Source organism: Dermacentor albipictus, chromosome 3, assembly GCF_038994185.2.
Source record: "Dermacentor albipictus isolate Rhodes 1998 colony chromosome 3, USDA_Dalb.pri_finalv2, whole genome shotgun sequence".
NCBI classification, from domain to species: Eukaryota; Metazoa; Arthropoda; class Arachnida; order Ixodida; family Ixodidae; genus Dermacentor; species Dermacentor albipictus.
The window spans coordinates 59,352,181-59,368,791 of NC_091823.1; the positions used below are offsets into that span (position 1 = coordinate 59,352,181).

General features: G+C 44.0%; 1 protein-coding gene across 1 annotated transcript in view; it reads left to right on the forward strand.

Moving 5' to 3' along the window:
- Positions 1-9,750: 9,750 nt before the first annotated feature.
- LOC135898814 (uncharacterized) overlaps positions 9,751-16,611 on the forward strand; it is a 104,607-nt gene continuing 97,746 nt past the window's right edge. The window contains exon 1 of the mRNA XM_065427982.1: positions 9,751-9,897. Coding sequence (XP_065284054.1) covers positions 9,759-9,897 — 139 coding nt within the window. The 5' untranslated portion in view covers positions 9,751-9,758. The remainder of the gene's footprint in view (positions 9,898-16,611) is intronic.

Genomic DNA, 16,611 nt, shown 5'->3' on the forward strand with positions numbered 1-16,611 from the left:
AAGAGGATAAATTCAGGGTATGCAAAACAGTCAATGCAATCTAAGCAGTTTATGGAATGTCTAGATTCATTTTGAATAGTTTACGTGCGTTTACCCGAGTCAAGAAGCAGATGTGCGCGCTTCAATTTGGTCCTGCAGCTTTTTCAGTCTTGTAGCTAAAAGTACTGTTTCTTTCGTTAAAGAACCACCGCAAACTTATCAAGCTAAAGGCTATAACATTCTGATTTAGGCAACGAGGTGAATATACTTTCTGATGCATTTCATTTAATACGCGAGGTATTTGAGCGAAAATATTAAGCAACACATAACAACAGCGCAGTAGCCACAGAAAGAATATGTATTTTGTGACACCTTATTCACCAGCAGACTTCACGAATAATGCGTAATTGGCTTCATCATATATTTATTATGTGGCTATCGACATATTATAAGTAGTTACACATTTAGTTTGCGGAATTCAAGTCAGTCACTGTTCAAGGCGCGCCCACTCTACACGTGAGCATGTAATCAGACAACGGTGTCACCGTTGAAACATTCCATAAAATTTCCGATGAAATGCGTGACGATTCCCTTGCTTTTTTTCCTGAAAGGCTTCCTTACACACTACTGAGAGAAACCACGTGGATGTCTTATGTACTTTGCTGAACATAAGGATGGTAATTATGCCAAAGACGGTAGCGTCGGAAATCCTTCTAAGTGTACATGCGTGCTCAGCGATTGTTAAAACGCGATACTCGGAGCACCTGGTGCCACCAGAGAGAGGTGACTGCTGTAGGACCAAACGCATTCTGAATGCATCAAAAGACTTGCTTTCATCGTAAATACACTCCGTAAATCGCGTTTCAATCCATAAGCAATATGCATATCTTAAATTAAATCACTTAAAACGTTCGCTAGTTAACCATAGTTAATAAACCTATATCATCCCTGGTTATGACATCATTTGTTTACTTCTGCTAGCGGGAATAATATGCACCCGAAATGCTGGTGTGACACTATGCATGTTGTCGACGGAACAGTTTGCAATGAAGGGAATGGTTAATTGATGTAAGAGGACACGAAATGTCAGTTTTACAAATCACATTGCTTACTTACTATGGTTAACACAAGACTCACAGTTTAGCCCGAAGGTCTAAGCACTGAAAGCAATAGCCGCGTCGGTGCGAAAGCAAGTTTTATTCCCGTATTCAGAAATTCGCCTTAATTTGCATCTCATGCTTGACCTTGGTTTGGATGCATTTTGTAAGTGTCCACTAAGTGGACTGTCAATTTCAGCGCGGTGCATGAATAGAGCTTGAGAGCCGGCGGTGATGAATGGCGCATGCCTTACCAGCTACAAACTCTATACAATCAGTGCACGTTGAAGTGGACAGTCCGCTCAATGGCACTTTCAGAATACCCGCTCTCATTTATATGATGCCTGGCGTGAACGTGTCTAAGACGCCTCATTGCGTTTCCTTCGTCGCGTTTACGCCAGGCGTCATCCGGATCAAGTCAAGCATGAGCTAGCTTCACATTAAGGCGCGTTTACGAGTACGGGGCTAATGTTGCGCTGATGTGCATCGGGCGTTGTTCCAACAAAAGACGGGGCTGACATGTTTACGCGACGAAGCACGCGAGGCAGCTCCTTCTGATGATCAATATCATTACTTATTGGCACCCTCTTTGAAAAGGGGCGGTGACGAATGGTCACCTAGCCGGCTTGAGTTACTCAGATATATGCTATACATATTTTTCATTCTAGCATTTTTGTAACATCCGTTTAATTTTTCTATTGCTCAAAACTTCTCCATCTACCTTGTATCGCCACCTATGCTTGTAACGAATCCGGTCATATCAATCTCATTTCCTGCTCTTTTGCCACCAATACTCTAAACGTTTCCTGCTTATCTCGACTGCTGCCCGGTTGATGCTTCCGTCCACTTTAAATCCAAGCACTTCCGGAAAGTGTACGCTGCCTGCGGGTCTCACTGGGTGGATCCCTTCGCATTTCATTAGGAAGTGCTGAGAGGTCTCCGGACTTTCGCTGCAGCATACACCTGCTTCATCTTGTTGCGAGTATTTTCTCCGGTATGTTTTTGTCCTTAGGCAACCAGTGCGAGTTTTAAATAGAAAGGCACTTCCCTTCGTGTTATCGTGCAGATTCTCCCATCTAATTTCTTTTTTCTCATTCTTGTAAATCGCCATGGTCTTTTTTGTTTCAATTATTTGCATCCAAGTCACCGCCTCTGTTTCTTGCATTTTCTTTTATGATGCAGAACAGCGCCCTCCTGCAGCTACCAGGCATCTCAGAACGCTGGTGCGATAAGGAGCGCCACCAGTGGTGTTGCAGACACAGCTACTCGGTGGTGTACAAGATGAGCCTGAAGGAATAACCATCAACGTTTGTAGCTTGAAGTTTACTGACAGTTCTGCTCAGATCTCCTCTTCTTCCCTTTCTCTTTCTTTTTCTCTTATCCGCATGTCTTTGGAATGACGTCAATGCCTCTTGCCAGCTTTCGCCGTCAAAGTTTGCACTGTCTTCTTCGCACTCTTACGTTTATCGGTGCGAGACTTGAGGTGACGAAATTATGCGTAGGAGGTTTCCAAAGAAATGTTATCGCATTTCATAAACATTGCGGCAGAGACGGGACTCGTAACATCGTAACATAAAATGCTGTGCCGGTGTACTTGTGGAGTGGAGCAAGCACGGGCTTTGTGGCTGCAGTCATAGTGAACAGCGCCAAGCATAATATATAGCGTATTACGACAGACGACCGCGACCACTTCGAATCAAAGATTATAAATGACGTCACCCTAAAAGCCCCCATACGCTATTTCCGTAATCGCCTTTGTGGCTCCCTTGCGCAAACTCAATCTTATGCGATCTAGCGGTTGCTGTGTTTTTCTTTTTCAACAAGGAGAATACCGAAATGGGGAGCATACGCAACACGTGATAAGGCATGGCATAACTATGATACGTGGCAACGATAAGCTGATGCGATGCGAACAAAGCGAACAGCACGGACAATCTCGTAAACCAGCCACAAACATTTGTAACAGCAAATACGGAATCATGCACGTCGTTTTTACACTGAAGACTTCGGCTTCGTAGATGGTATGTGATATAAGCCTGATTTATTCATATTCAAATGTATGCCATTTGTTCTTACATTATAGTTCCCTTTCCCCAGCACAGGGTAGCCAACCGGCAGTTACACTGACTAACCTGCCTGTCTTTCCTCGCCTTTTGTCTCTCTCTCTCTCTACTGTGGTACATGACATTTCACTTAACGACAGTCTTTTTCATTCTTGCGAAAGGCGAAAACTTTTTATCGAATGTCGTAAACTTGAATAATTTATTGTATAACTTCCGAAATCAGGATGTTGGAAATAAATTGGTTGTATGAATAATGCCTGGGGATCCTATACATCACGTTTATTGTGTTCTTCATTTTTCTGCATTATTTTTAACTTCTACGGTTTCCAACTTGCACGTACGGATGCCAATTTCTTTCTTTTTTGTAGGGAGTGAGAAAGGTGGGGGTCACAGTTTTTGCAGCTTCCACATGGTGATTCCGCCCTGTAACGAGAGTAGGGATGAACTAGATGCGTAAATAGAAAGGTTTGAGAGGGTGGCCACTATTCAAGGACAGGACAAGCGTACCTTGTCACTGGGTTCATGTCTCACGGTAGAAACATTAAATCTTCGTGGTGCAGTGCTCCACTGTCACAAGGATGACACTCTGAGCACAAAGCTGCTTTCTACTGCCTGAAAACCGCCCTGCGTCCGTGCGTCAGTCATATAATTCGGCATTGTACACACATATGACAAATCAACAGCGACGTTTGTTTGAAGACAATGATTCAGGTTCCATAAGCCCGGCTGCTTTCATCCGTATAAAAACAAGCATTATACTAACAGAAATAAAGTACTAATGTTACAAGGACACTCCTAAGGTAGCCCATTGGTTTGAGTACATCAGTAATACAAAAATTCACATAAATGAAAAGGGAACATATATAGCATTGATTAGTAAAGCTGGTCACAATACTAATTACCAAACGTTCTCAAATAGGTAAAGTTGCTTAACCAATGTCACCTTTGAGATCTGTTCAACAAAAATATTATTGTAATTATGAAGCTTACGTGAGATTCCGGAATCACGATGTTAGAACAATTGAGATAATGCTATATTGTGCTATCCCTCTATCGCAGATAAATCAAGGGAGATTTTAGACAGGTATAGATCTCCTGGGCCGGACTTCCCCGAGATAAGGTGGCCTCACTACTTACAGGATAATATTATGTGACTGAGCTATCTCGGTTGCTCGGTTACCAAAGTTAGAAGTTCGAATCTTTTGTCCTTCTTTCTTTTAAACCTGAAGGTGGCAAGCTCGAATTCACCTACTCCAGTACACTCCATCTCCAGGCTTGGAGTGGCATCTGATACCGGCAAAAGATACCGAGAGCCAATGGGGCTATACTAATCCAGGTACAACCAAATTAGGAAGATGCGCTAAGCTTCAGCAAAAGACACTCCCTCACCAGAACAGGAATTGGCCTCCGTGGGTCAGTATTCGGCCATTTTCTCACGGATGACTAATTCAATCAACCAATGCCCCTCAGTCCCCAGCAGCAGACACGGCGGTCAGACCTGTAACGCAGCAAAGGGTGTTGAGAATCTCTGGAACCGGACAGGCCGCCAGTGGAAACTAACCCTCGCAACGTATAACACCCGAACCCTCTCGCGTGAAGCTAGCTTAGCAGGATTCTTTGAGAAACTATAAGGCATTGTTTGGGATATCATGGGCCTTAGTGAGGTTAGAAGAACTGGTGAGGGATAAACAGTGCTAACGGCCATGTTCTCTGCTATAGAGGACTCCCAGATAACTAGAGAACGCCCAGCTGCTGCTGATGGTGATGATGACGACGATTACGAATATTATACCTGGCAATACGTACGATCGCGGTTGGTTGAGGCAGGAAGTGCGAAAAAAGGTTGACACAATCGAACAGCACTGGACATTAGCAGGTATGGTACGGTTTAGGTGTTAACAGAGCAATGTCATTACTACCTAGAACTGCGCTACAACGTCTAAAAGAAAAAAAAAGGAACACACTTCCACACCTAAAAACATCTTCTACGCCTTTGTGTATTCCATGGTTCCTTTGTCGTCGTAACACGCCAATGATTTGTTACAAAAATAACCTATACTGCACTGTAACCACTTCGGCTTGGCGGCCAAACGGTTGCCGGCAGTATTGAATAATTAAAAATCAAATAAAAAAAAGAAAAAGAAATTACTGCATTTGTACATCTAAAAAAAGGTCGCTTGTAGGGATATAGCGCTGTGACATTGAGGATATAAAAGATACCGAAATGTTGAGTGTTTTTGTACCATGGCACATCCATGAATAACCTTGTCGCTCGTTTTTGAGCAACAAGCACTTTTAGTTCATTTTCATTGCTTGTGTTGTCCCGTATAGTGAAACAGCAAGAAATATTTGTTTGTGTACAAGCGTTGCATAATAGGATATTGAGGAAGCATGTATTTATGGCGATTTACTATATAGACTAGAAATTCTATTTGTTGTGAATCATTTATTATCGGCATGCGCATTCCAACTGAGCGATTCAGTAAAAACAGCGGCTTGGATTTTTAAAGCTGTCACAATCTCAATTCTACATTCGTCTAAAATGAAATCAATGTTACAGTGAGCGGTTTCGTTTCCGGCCTAAATAAAATGGCGTTAGTTTTATTTAAATTGATGCTTAATATTTTATTGTCGATGAATACATTGCTCATGCATTATATTGTCCTGCTATTTTATTTCCCGTCAAGCAGGAGAGAGAGAGAGAGAGAGAACCTTTCAATGAAAGGCAGGTATTTTAGCCGGCGTATGGGCATCGCTGACGAGCAGTTGCATGTCTTGTTAATGACTGCCGTAACATCCCTTACAAATGTTTTTATAGAAAGTATATAGACAGTCTCTAGACGTCTATATACTGTCTACAGACTTTCTATAAAAAATTTTGAAGGGATGGCTTGCTGCTTATTTAAAAATCGTGTTCATTAGCGAAAAACGTTTTTCTATTTAAGTCTTATTAACATAGCTTTACCGTGCTAGCTGCCGTTTCTCTTTGAATAATTGAGAATTGCGCAATAAAGGACGGAGAGCACAAAACAAGTGCTTTGTTACAAATCCATTTCCTAGGATGCGCACTAGCGTAACGCTAGAAGAATGTTCTGTCTTTACTGCGTGTTTTTCAAAAATGCTCTTTCAGAAAGTCAAATGCCAATTAGGGGGAATTGCCTCCACGCAATTTTCCCGTGAAAAAGACTGCCGGAAACTGCGCTGTTTCGACGTGTCTTGCAAAAGACCGCTCGTTCAGCCGTATCGGTGACCGTATCTGGATCTTTCACTCGCTAGATTTTTTTAAATATTTTTTTTGTCGGGCGCAACTTCGTAACCTCTTATCGAATAACAGCTATCGTGATTTTCAAGTGCCACTACACTGTTAGCACACGATACTTACAATCGTTTCAGTAAGAGCACGTCGCCTGAACGGGGTTGGCGCTGTGTTATTCCACTGAATTGGTGCCACCGCATGTAATAATGCTTTAAGGTTACGTTAAAAGGGCATTAGGACAAAATGTGCGGTTATTCGTTAGATCACGCCTCCTACCTGTCCCTTACGATCAATAACTATATCGTTCTAACAAAAACAGAGGTTCGGCATGCCGAAAAAAAAAACATAAATGTGAGAGAAGCGCGGCGCCACTGTCGTCATATTGTTGAAATAGCTCCAAGCGACGTCAGAGGTTATGAAATCGCCTGACCAATTTGACTGAAGGCCCTGTTACGTACAAAAGTCATTGTAAAAAGTTTGAAAGCCACTGTTGCCACATCCTATTGCAGTGCTTTTTAAGCCCATCTATAGCATAGCAAAGGTCGTAAGGTTGCGAGACGCTCTACCTTCGACTCTCAAGGGCATTAGAGCTACAAAACATATATAGGGCCCCAGTAAACTGCAGGACCACCTGTTTGGTTAGGCACGCAGTTGCTCATAATTATTTAGAAAGCCCGCGCTATCTGACGCTGTTGGGTTCCACCATATTAAAATACTCACTCCATACGCATGCGTCACATGCGTCCTAGCAATAAGCGCCGGTCGTATGGGCATCCTACAAGTCTAGCAGAAGGTAGACCGTATGCGCCGACCACACCTTAGATAAACCTTTAAGGTGGTCGCACCCTTCCTGACTGCCTATAAGAAAAACAATGTGGTGGGATTCGTCAATAGTGAAATTTGCCAAATGCCCCCCCACATGCTGACCGCTATAAACCAATAATTGCGCTGCATCTGAAAATAAAAAAAAAAAGCTGAACCTGACAAGTTGCGCAGCCTCTTCCTATGCGCCAAATAGCCCAGTTCCACGAAAATTCCGCGAGACTTGCGAAGTCGCAAGACGTGGTCATTCTATATGCATGAATTTGGGCGCGACATTCGAGCAGGTTCGGCCGTCGTTTATACTGGTGGTAAGTTGTATTTTAGAGTCAAATAAACACCGACGAAGAAAGAAAGGTAAATTTAGAAGTTCAACTTAAGTGTTCTACAGGGAGCATATGGCTCAGATCCGGAGCTTCGTAGCATATGTGAGCAGAAATTACCATCATCTGCAATGGCTCGAGCGTCGCCGTCTTCTTCGTTAGTGCCCCTCGGCGCTACCATGTGAACGCGCTCGTGTCACTGCTCTCGCGTTCGTCGTTGTCATCTTCTTTCACAGCTGGCTACGTTGTGCAAAAAACTATCATCATCACTAATAGCTCTTCCAAGTGCGGCTGTCCTAACGGCTGTATAGATGTGAACGACGTAACTGATCTCAGTTTTGTTCTGCCGGTGCAATGGATCGGCCGCGCGTCGTCAGGACTGCAGAAGAACAGCGCGCGTATAAAGAGCGACGGAGGGAGCAGCCAAGCGAGTTTGACCGGCGGCGGCGTGCGGACACTAATGCGGCGGCCGACGGCATGCCCGCGAGATGGCACGTAAGCGACTAGCGAGAACCGACGAAGCATACGGTTCGGCGTGAAGGGGTCAACGCGGATGAGTTCAAGGGTGCGAACGCGAGGTTCCAAAGAGACTTCCTTGATCGTCATTTAGGCTCTATCTGCAACGTCTGCGACAGACTATAGTTCGATAACGACCGTCGTCGTAATGGGGAAGCCGCGTTTACGGAGGTATGAGCCATTGCTTAAGGGGGCATGAGCCATTGATTGTCTTACGCGACGGACACATTTTATAACAGAGGCAATATGCAAATGTGTGTGCATACCTATATCATCACGATGGCCCCAGATGAGGACAACAAATATGTTCACACCTTTGCTCCAAATTCTGTCTCCGCTGTGTCGTGCGCTAAACAGCTACGCAGGTGATCGACCTTCACAGAGTGGAATTGCTCATGAAATTTTTGCCTAGCCGTTCTTAAAGTAAGCTGACGTTTTCAGCACAGCCCGTTAACAGAAAGCACAATAAACTATAGGTTTATACCCAGTCGTGGGATTCAAAGGGTCAATGAAGTGCATACGGTGTGGATTAACGAGAAATACAGTCGTAGCATCGAGCACTGTTAGCGCAAAAATGTTGTTTGTCGACTGCTCTCTCTGACAACAAAGTGAAAATTAAGTTGAGCTGTATTAGTAAATTACCTTTATAGAATAGAAAAAAAGCCACAATAAGCACAACATGACATAGGCATGGCGACGCCACCTTCAAATTTGCGCACCAGCCAGCTGTTGTGACGTCATTGATTTTGATTGCGTCAGCGCGGCACTGATTATGTTTATCCCGGTAAATGACATGCATGTAGTCTAAACGAGCCAAAATACTGAAAGTTAGCAAGTTTGTACAACTCTTGCTGGGTCACAGTTTTCAATATACGAAAAGATACTCCTAGCAAGAGAGAGAGAAAGAGGAAAGGGGAAAGGCAGGGAGGTTAACCAGAGGTGAAGATACAGTTTGCTACCCTACACTGGAGAAAGAGGGGAGGTAAAGGGATAACAAGGTAGAGAAAAAGAAAGAAAGGAGCATAGACACACAATCACAGTCGGTCACTGTCACCGCATACTATCACCGCACAGCACAGTAACACTTGCAGCACTATAAACGCGTGTTCAGGCTACAGCCTCTTGTCCAATTCTGTTGCCCTTAAAAAGTGCAACAGTGCCCTCGTCGCCCTCTGCTGCGATGGCTTGTAACGACGCCACACTGAGGTGGTACCGAGGCGCTGAGGTTACGGTGCGAAATTCACTAAGGCGAAATTTCTACTTCATTCTCTATTCTTAAATACACCCTCTTTTCGCTAAATTAACGTAAATAAAAATATTTTATAACAATAATTAACCAGTCCGAATGGATTTAGTGTTTCATTTCAGTGCCCCTCAAACAACGTCTACTGAAACAAAACTTCAGCCCGCGCCTGGCAAACCCCAAAACAGCCGCCCTTTTTAAGTAATGGCAAAACTAGTCGGTAGATTTAAAAAAAAGAACGAATTTTCTGGCACAAGTCGGCAACTACGTGCGCATCGTCCGCAGGCTGAAGTGGTCCGAGATGGCCACAGGTGCACGTGGCTGCACTAGCCCCATGGTACACTTTTGTTATGTGCTTCCTCACGTACTTATCGGGCAAATGCGCTGATATTGGCACGTAACGCTTAATCGGGCCCGGGCGGCACTTGGCTTACCTTTATCTATGAGAGGTCGGCGAATGCGATGTTGTTGAAAGTCGTTGAAGGGCGCAAACCACGCTGCGCTTCCTTGCTCCCCTCGCAGTTCTCTTACGTTTTTTGCAGTGCCAGCACCGTCCGTCGGGCAACCCTTGGGCCATCCGCCATGCAGCAAGCACCGAAAAGTATGATTTCCGTCCGCGTTTCTTGTCCTAATCTGACGAAACGAGTTTGAGCACCATGCCTTATTGTATTCTGCATCGCTATTCTTAGGGTTTTACGTGCCAAAACTGTGATCTAATTATGAGACAGCACAGGTGGGTGCTGCTGCAGCTTAGTTTAGATTAACAACGTTTGCACACCTTCTATAAAAGCTATCCGTTGCAGTAAATACCACTTTTATAATGTTGATGTTGTTTCCAGACATAAATTACTTTGTGGTTTCAAGCACCGCATCTTATTTTTCGAAGGCGATAGTCCTGTCGACAGTTCTGCAGCATGCCACCTGGTCATGTTGAGGGGGTCTAAATCAGCTTTGAGCAGTCAAGGACAGAACATGTTTAATTATAGGTAGAGTTTTACGTGCCAAAAAAACAAACTGGCTATGATCCACTCTTCAGTTGGGGGAGGGGGGAGGAGGGGTGTCCGGATTAATTATCGCCAACTGTGGCTATATAACGTGCACCAATTCATAGTACATGACCATTCCTGCATACTGCGCCCATCGGTATACCACCGCCGCGGCCAGGATCGAAAGCGCGACCTGACAATTAGCAGTGCAACGCCATGGCCACCGACATATCACGTCGGGTGAACGAATGTGTTCAATCGAAAGGATCACAGTAAACCGTTTGTTATCGAATCTTTTTATTTCTGTTTCTGGTTGATCTAGCATAAACGTAGGGAATCGGGCAATGAGCAGTTACCCTCGGATATGATATCTGCACACGTCATGATATGTAACTGGGTTTGCATCTCATATTCACTAGAGACGCGTTTCAGGACAAGAAACGCCGCAACTAGCTGTTACTATATTGTAAGCTCTGTAGACGAGGCCGTATATGCTACAAAAAGTGAAAGTGCAAATGTTAGTTGCTTTATTAGTAAGGCTGCCACTTCTTGAAATGCGCGCCCAAGAATACTGGTGCATGGTTGAAGTGGTAAATAGGCGCTCTTGTTTCTTTTTAAACTACTTTACCCCGTTACTTCTCTAATACTTGCGAGTAGTTGAGGGGTACAAACTTATCCGTCTGAGCTCTTCAGTACTGGCCGGATATTGGCGCCGTACGTTTTGTTCTGTGCAACTTGCTAGAGCTTCACTTCTTTGGAAGCGTGTATAACATTTTTCGCAAATGTAGGGTGACAGAGCGATACGTATCTGTTACGCCTACGGCTGCTGTCCCGATTTTAGTGAATTTGAATGTATACGCTACACAATCATGACTTTCGAGATAACGTTCGAAGGCTGCCGTGTAAAGTACTTGATGAAACTTTCAGGCGCAGCCATGTAATGCACACGTGACACGCCAGCGTCTCACCGTGTCGTGTAATGTATTCGACTAAATGTTTCGGCGCTGTCATTGTACAGTGTACTTTACGCGGCAGCGTTCTAACATCGCGTCAAAAATGGTGATGTATGCATTTGGGTGCAGTAAATGGGAACAGCATGCCGAAGCTACTACAAACACGTATATCGCTCGATGACGCTATATTTTGCTGCAGGAGCCCCAACGTGTGCCTGCCACGTAAAATCCGGAGAACTTAGTAAAACGTTCACAGAACACTTTCTCAAGCAATAAATCCGCGTAGTAGATAGAGCTCACACACTAACTTTCTTGAAGTTTCGCCTCATTTTCATTCAGTGGAGTTCTGCTACGGACAACTCTATAAATGCGTAAAAATAATAACAACAATGGAATAGCAGCCGCGATGACGGACTCATGAAAACATGTGCTTACCCTCGAGCTAGGTTAAATCAATAGTTATGGTCGCACCTCAATCAACGTGAGTCGTGTGATGCTGCTATAAGGGCGGATGAGAAAGTCTTTGCCCCTAATTTATTTAGCCAAATTACAACTCTAAATGCAAAGTCAACATATATGTTCCCAGCGGTGGACCTCTCATGGACCATCCCGAGCTTATTTGCCGGTAGCTCCACGGCACGGCGCTGCAGTCAGTTGTTGAAGATGGTTGTGCTTCACCCGTCTACGGCCTACGAGCTACAAAGTGTGATTAGTTTTCTATGGAGAAAGGGACGAACGCCCGTCGAAAGCCACAGGGGAATGCAGCCCGCGTAAGGAGAAAGGTGTCTCGCTTGAGAATTGTGAGGTGGTGGTGTTACCAGTTCGTAAAAGGCTGCGGGGAGGCCACGTGTGTCGCAATCAGAACCGCCGACAAGCTCCCGTCACTACGCTGGGAAAGTATCCACCATCCAACTTGCAGTCCGGATCTTTCCCCTAGTGATTTCCACGTTTCGGGTCCGCTGAAGAAGCTCCTGGCAAGAAAGCGGTTCACGTGCAATGTTGAAGCCAAGACAGCAGTGCGATGGTGGTTCCACAGTCAGCCGGACGAATTCTATCACAGGGGCATCTCAAATATAGTGCTGCGATGAGACAAATGTCTGAATCGGTGTGGGGACTACGTGGAAAAAAAAAGTGTAAGGTACGTATATTTGTAATTACCTGCATGTAAAAAAAAAAGATAGGGGCAACGGCTTATTCATTCGTCCTCGTATTTTTTTTCCTTGTGCCTTTATTAACCGAGGTTCTAGATATGACTTCCAGTAATTGAGTTAGAGAGGTGATATTCTCAGTGTTATACTGTATATCGTGACTTCCCTTTAGAACTACTGAAGCTCTTACTTTCTATATCCAATTCGTGCGAGCTTCTCGTATAACGAGAGTCAAATACTTATGTGTTGGTATAGGAAAAGTCAGAAAAGCCACTTTCTCGTAACTAGGCAAACTTTCCTGGCGACTATTAACTCCTAGATGTTCTTTCTAAATGAAAAAAAATTACTCAGTATTGTATTTTCACTTTTGAGCAACAAATAGACCAGTTTCATTGCCAATAGAGCAATGGTAACAAACAGGGCAAGAACAGAAAACAGATAGGCCGGCGACGCTATTTTTATATTCCCGCGGGAGTTCCCATATGAGTCATACATATCGACAGCGTCTGCTCGGAGTAGTTCACTCCTCTAAATAAATAAATGTTTTAAATAAATTGAATACTGTATTATCAAACATGCTATGACTCAAAGTGGCATCCTTCGAAGACTTCTTCCACTCCAAAATAGCCAAAGATGAGTAAAACTGCAGCTCAACCATCCATTTCGCGTTGACGTCCCCTGCACCGCTGTATGGACGTTAGCTTCAAGACAAATTTGACCTTCATCTTCTGCTACTAATAACAAACCTTTCACCGCCACGAAAACACAAGCACCACTTGAGAACATGTCCAACTAGTTTCAGGCTACTTTTTGCGTCCTCTTTAAAGAGAGCTGTGTCACTTGTGTTAGAAGTGTATCCGTGCTCCAGCCACTAACACGGAGTTTATCACAGAACCAGGCGATCCTCGGCAACCATAGCGTTTAGGTGGCAGAAAGAGCGATGAGGCGTCTTTCGAAATCTGTCTGCGCTCGATAGTGCGTGTTTGCTGACTACTCCACCGATATCTGTAGGAGAGGCGCTGAAGCAACGTCCGAGTTTGTATTGAGGTCGTGACCTCTCGTTTGAAGGCGCCGCGCTTTCTCAACGGGGTTTCTTGCACTGAACATATTGTGAGAGCGCCTGCCCGTGTTTACTTGCAAGACTGGAGCTCACTGTGCCATTCCGACGTTTGAAAATATACTGTGAATCCATGTCAGAGTCGCTGCAGCGCCTGGCTCCTGCTATGTATATTTGTTGATTCAACACCGTTCCTCGTAACAAGGCTTCAGAAATTAAGCAATGCGCTATTTATATTGTGCGTAATAGTCAAGCTTACCAGATACATTATAGTACAACTTTGGGTACCCATGAACCATGATGGAACGTCAAATCAATAACAACACACATACAGAACAGATTACCAACGAAGTTACTACACGAAATGCACATCATTAACGATTACCGGAATATTTATAGCTGTAACTTCTGGGAGTACATATTGTATAGGTGAGCACCTATGTATTCTAATATAATATCAATTAATCGACAGCATATGTTAATCGAATTAATCTCTGCAGATAGATTAAAATGGCAAACTGGGCGAGTTGGTGAGCGTTCGTATGTCTGCACATATGTGCGCGGCGATGTACGTAGCATATAACTGTTGATCGAACATAGTGACAGAAACTATACCTTATCTACATTTCGCATAGAATACATATTCAATCATAATAATCAAAGTTGTGCACTTAAACGTCTATAGCGTATTCTCTGCAGATTAAAATGGCAGACTGGGCGAGTTGGTGAGCGTTTGTATGTCATCACATATGTGCGCGGCGACGTGCGTAGCATATAAGTGATGATCGAACATAGTGACAGAAACTATACCTTATCTACATTTTGCATAAAACCGTCACAATGCATAATAAATGAGGCAGTAGACTTTACTAACTTATCCGCCATGCACCTACATGAAGCACTTATGCTACTAAATAGGTAGTAAAAAGTTAGTCAAAGTCCGTTGGAAGTAGTAACTGCCATGGTTACTAACCTTTCACTACCTTTTTTTTTTTGAAAGTGTACGTGTGATAAGATTTCCATTTAGATTCCTCCATTAAGCCAACAGAGATTTTTAACTTACTGAATTCTTTAAGACATACGTGGCCACAGTGTCGCGACAATATTGGCACTGATTCCTCGGACACAGCCAGCGGCGAACTATAGGTACCTATACCCGCCACAGGTGTGACCTACCTGATGACCCACAAGCAACAATTTTTCGTCTGCAACAAGTCAGACACAAGCTAACCTAAAAATTACAACGGAATAGACCTAAATGGCCCGGCAGATTACCTTTTCTTACAAGACCTAGTGTGTAGGAAAACGTAGATGCTGATTGTATACCGATGGCTCTATCTGCTGGAAAAAGAAAAAGGCGTTCTGAAATGGTATGCTTGTGCTCTTCCTGCGTGAGCTAGGGACAGCGCCGTTTGTTGTTTCCCTGGGGTTGTAAGGCTAAAAAAAAAAATTCAAACCTACTCACGCCTACAAAAAAAAAAAGAAACGAACAGTGCGCAAAGGTGCTGGATCACTGAAAACAATTTCGCATTTGAACACTTCTGTGAACAAAATAGTTCGGATGATAACGTTGAGTCCATAGCCAACAATAGGTGCCTCAACACGTCAACTGAGCGAAGCGAAATTTCATGTCGATCAGTTTTCGCTATGGACCTACAATATTTTTCTGCGATGGCTGTGAATTACTCGATTTTGGAAATGGATTAACACATACATATTTGTACGTCAGCACTGTGTTCAATTGGTCATTCTGTCTAGTGCATTGTGGTTGGAGAGTCATTTCATACAGTGCAATATATAGTTTTAAAAAATGGGCAGCATGTTACACTCCTGTAACTCGTGAAGGCGAAATCCTGCTGCACACGTGGTAATGTATTAAGTTATCCGAAGGGAGGGGGGGTGGGGCGGGTGTTCAGACCTCTTTCAAGAAATAACAACCTGCATGGTGAAGTAAACGTATTGTGCTGAGGTCGATCTCCTCAACGACACAGTCGAGCACCTAATGCACTATCTAAAGGTTCTTTCTTTCTTCGCTTGTTCGCTCGTTCGTTTTTTCTTTCCTTCCTTCATTTTTTTTTATTTCGTGTCTTCATTCATATTTAGCCACTGCGTGTTTGGTTGCTTACGGGGGTGTGAGCCATACCAGATTATGGAATTTTTTGTGGGTATGAGCCATTGCCGGTGATCATACCATGAGCCATTGCTGATGATCATATTTTTTAACCACTCGACTAGGCACCGCTTCATTCGGGTATGAGCCATCCCAACGAGCCACTTAAAGCCTTCGCCTTAATAAACTCCTGCTTAAGCTTTAATTGGCGCACTGTTTAGCATTTACGGTGTGTGGCATTTATCTGACCACACTCTCACTCAGCGCTCGCTTAAACTCTCCCTTCACTGGCGGCTGGGGGCATCATAAAGCGGCGACGAGTACAGTGCACGCACACTGACAGACGCTCATACACATAAAATATAGGACTTTTATAAGACTAAGGGATGATGACGAATAGACCGGTTCGCCGAGTACAGTCTGCATGCTCGATGCTCAATGCTGTTAGCATTGCTGTTGCCTACGTTCAGGCGTTCTTCTTCATTACAATGACCTAATCGGAATAAAGAGCCATCTTGCGACTTAGTCTGAATATGCTTTGAATATGCGACTGCAGAATCATGATACGGCTTAAGCCGCTGCACATGGACGACTTCGCGGTTACGACGCAGTGTTCGACGGTGGTGTAACTGATCCTATAAGGTAGTTGACGGTAGAAGTTCACTCCAGAACACGGTGTGGTCTATCGTACTTAAAGAGAAGTTTTGAAGCAAGCCCTTGTGTGCGCTTCGGAATGGACAGCTGAACGAGAGAGAGTTCCCGGGAGAAAAGTTGTATTCGAGTTGCCAGCACTGTGTTTTGATTCTTGGCGTTTCTGATCATACGAAGTGAAACGACAGATCAACTGACGATATTCTTCTGCTTGTGTGGTAGTATTCTAAACTGGCAGGCATTTTGGTGAATCTAAATAGTAGGGCTCAGTGGTATCAGTTGTATGAGAAGAATCACGGCCGTAAAGAAGATACAAGGCGAAGCAACCGGTAGTGGCTTGCGTTGCGGTATTGTAGGCGTAGGTGACGAATGGGAGAACTAGGTCCCAAAGTGGTCGGATGAGATGTAAA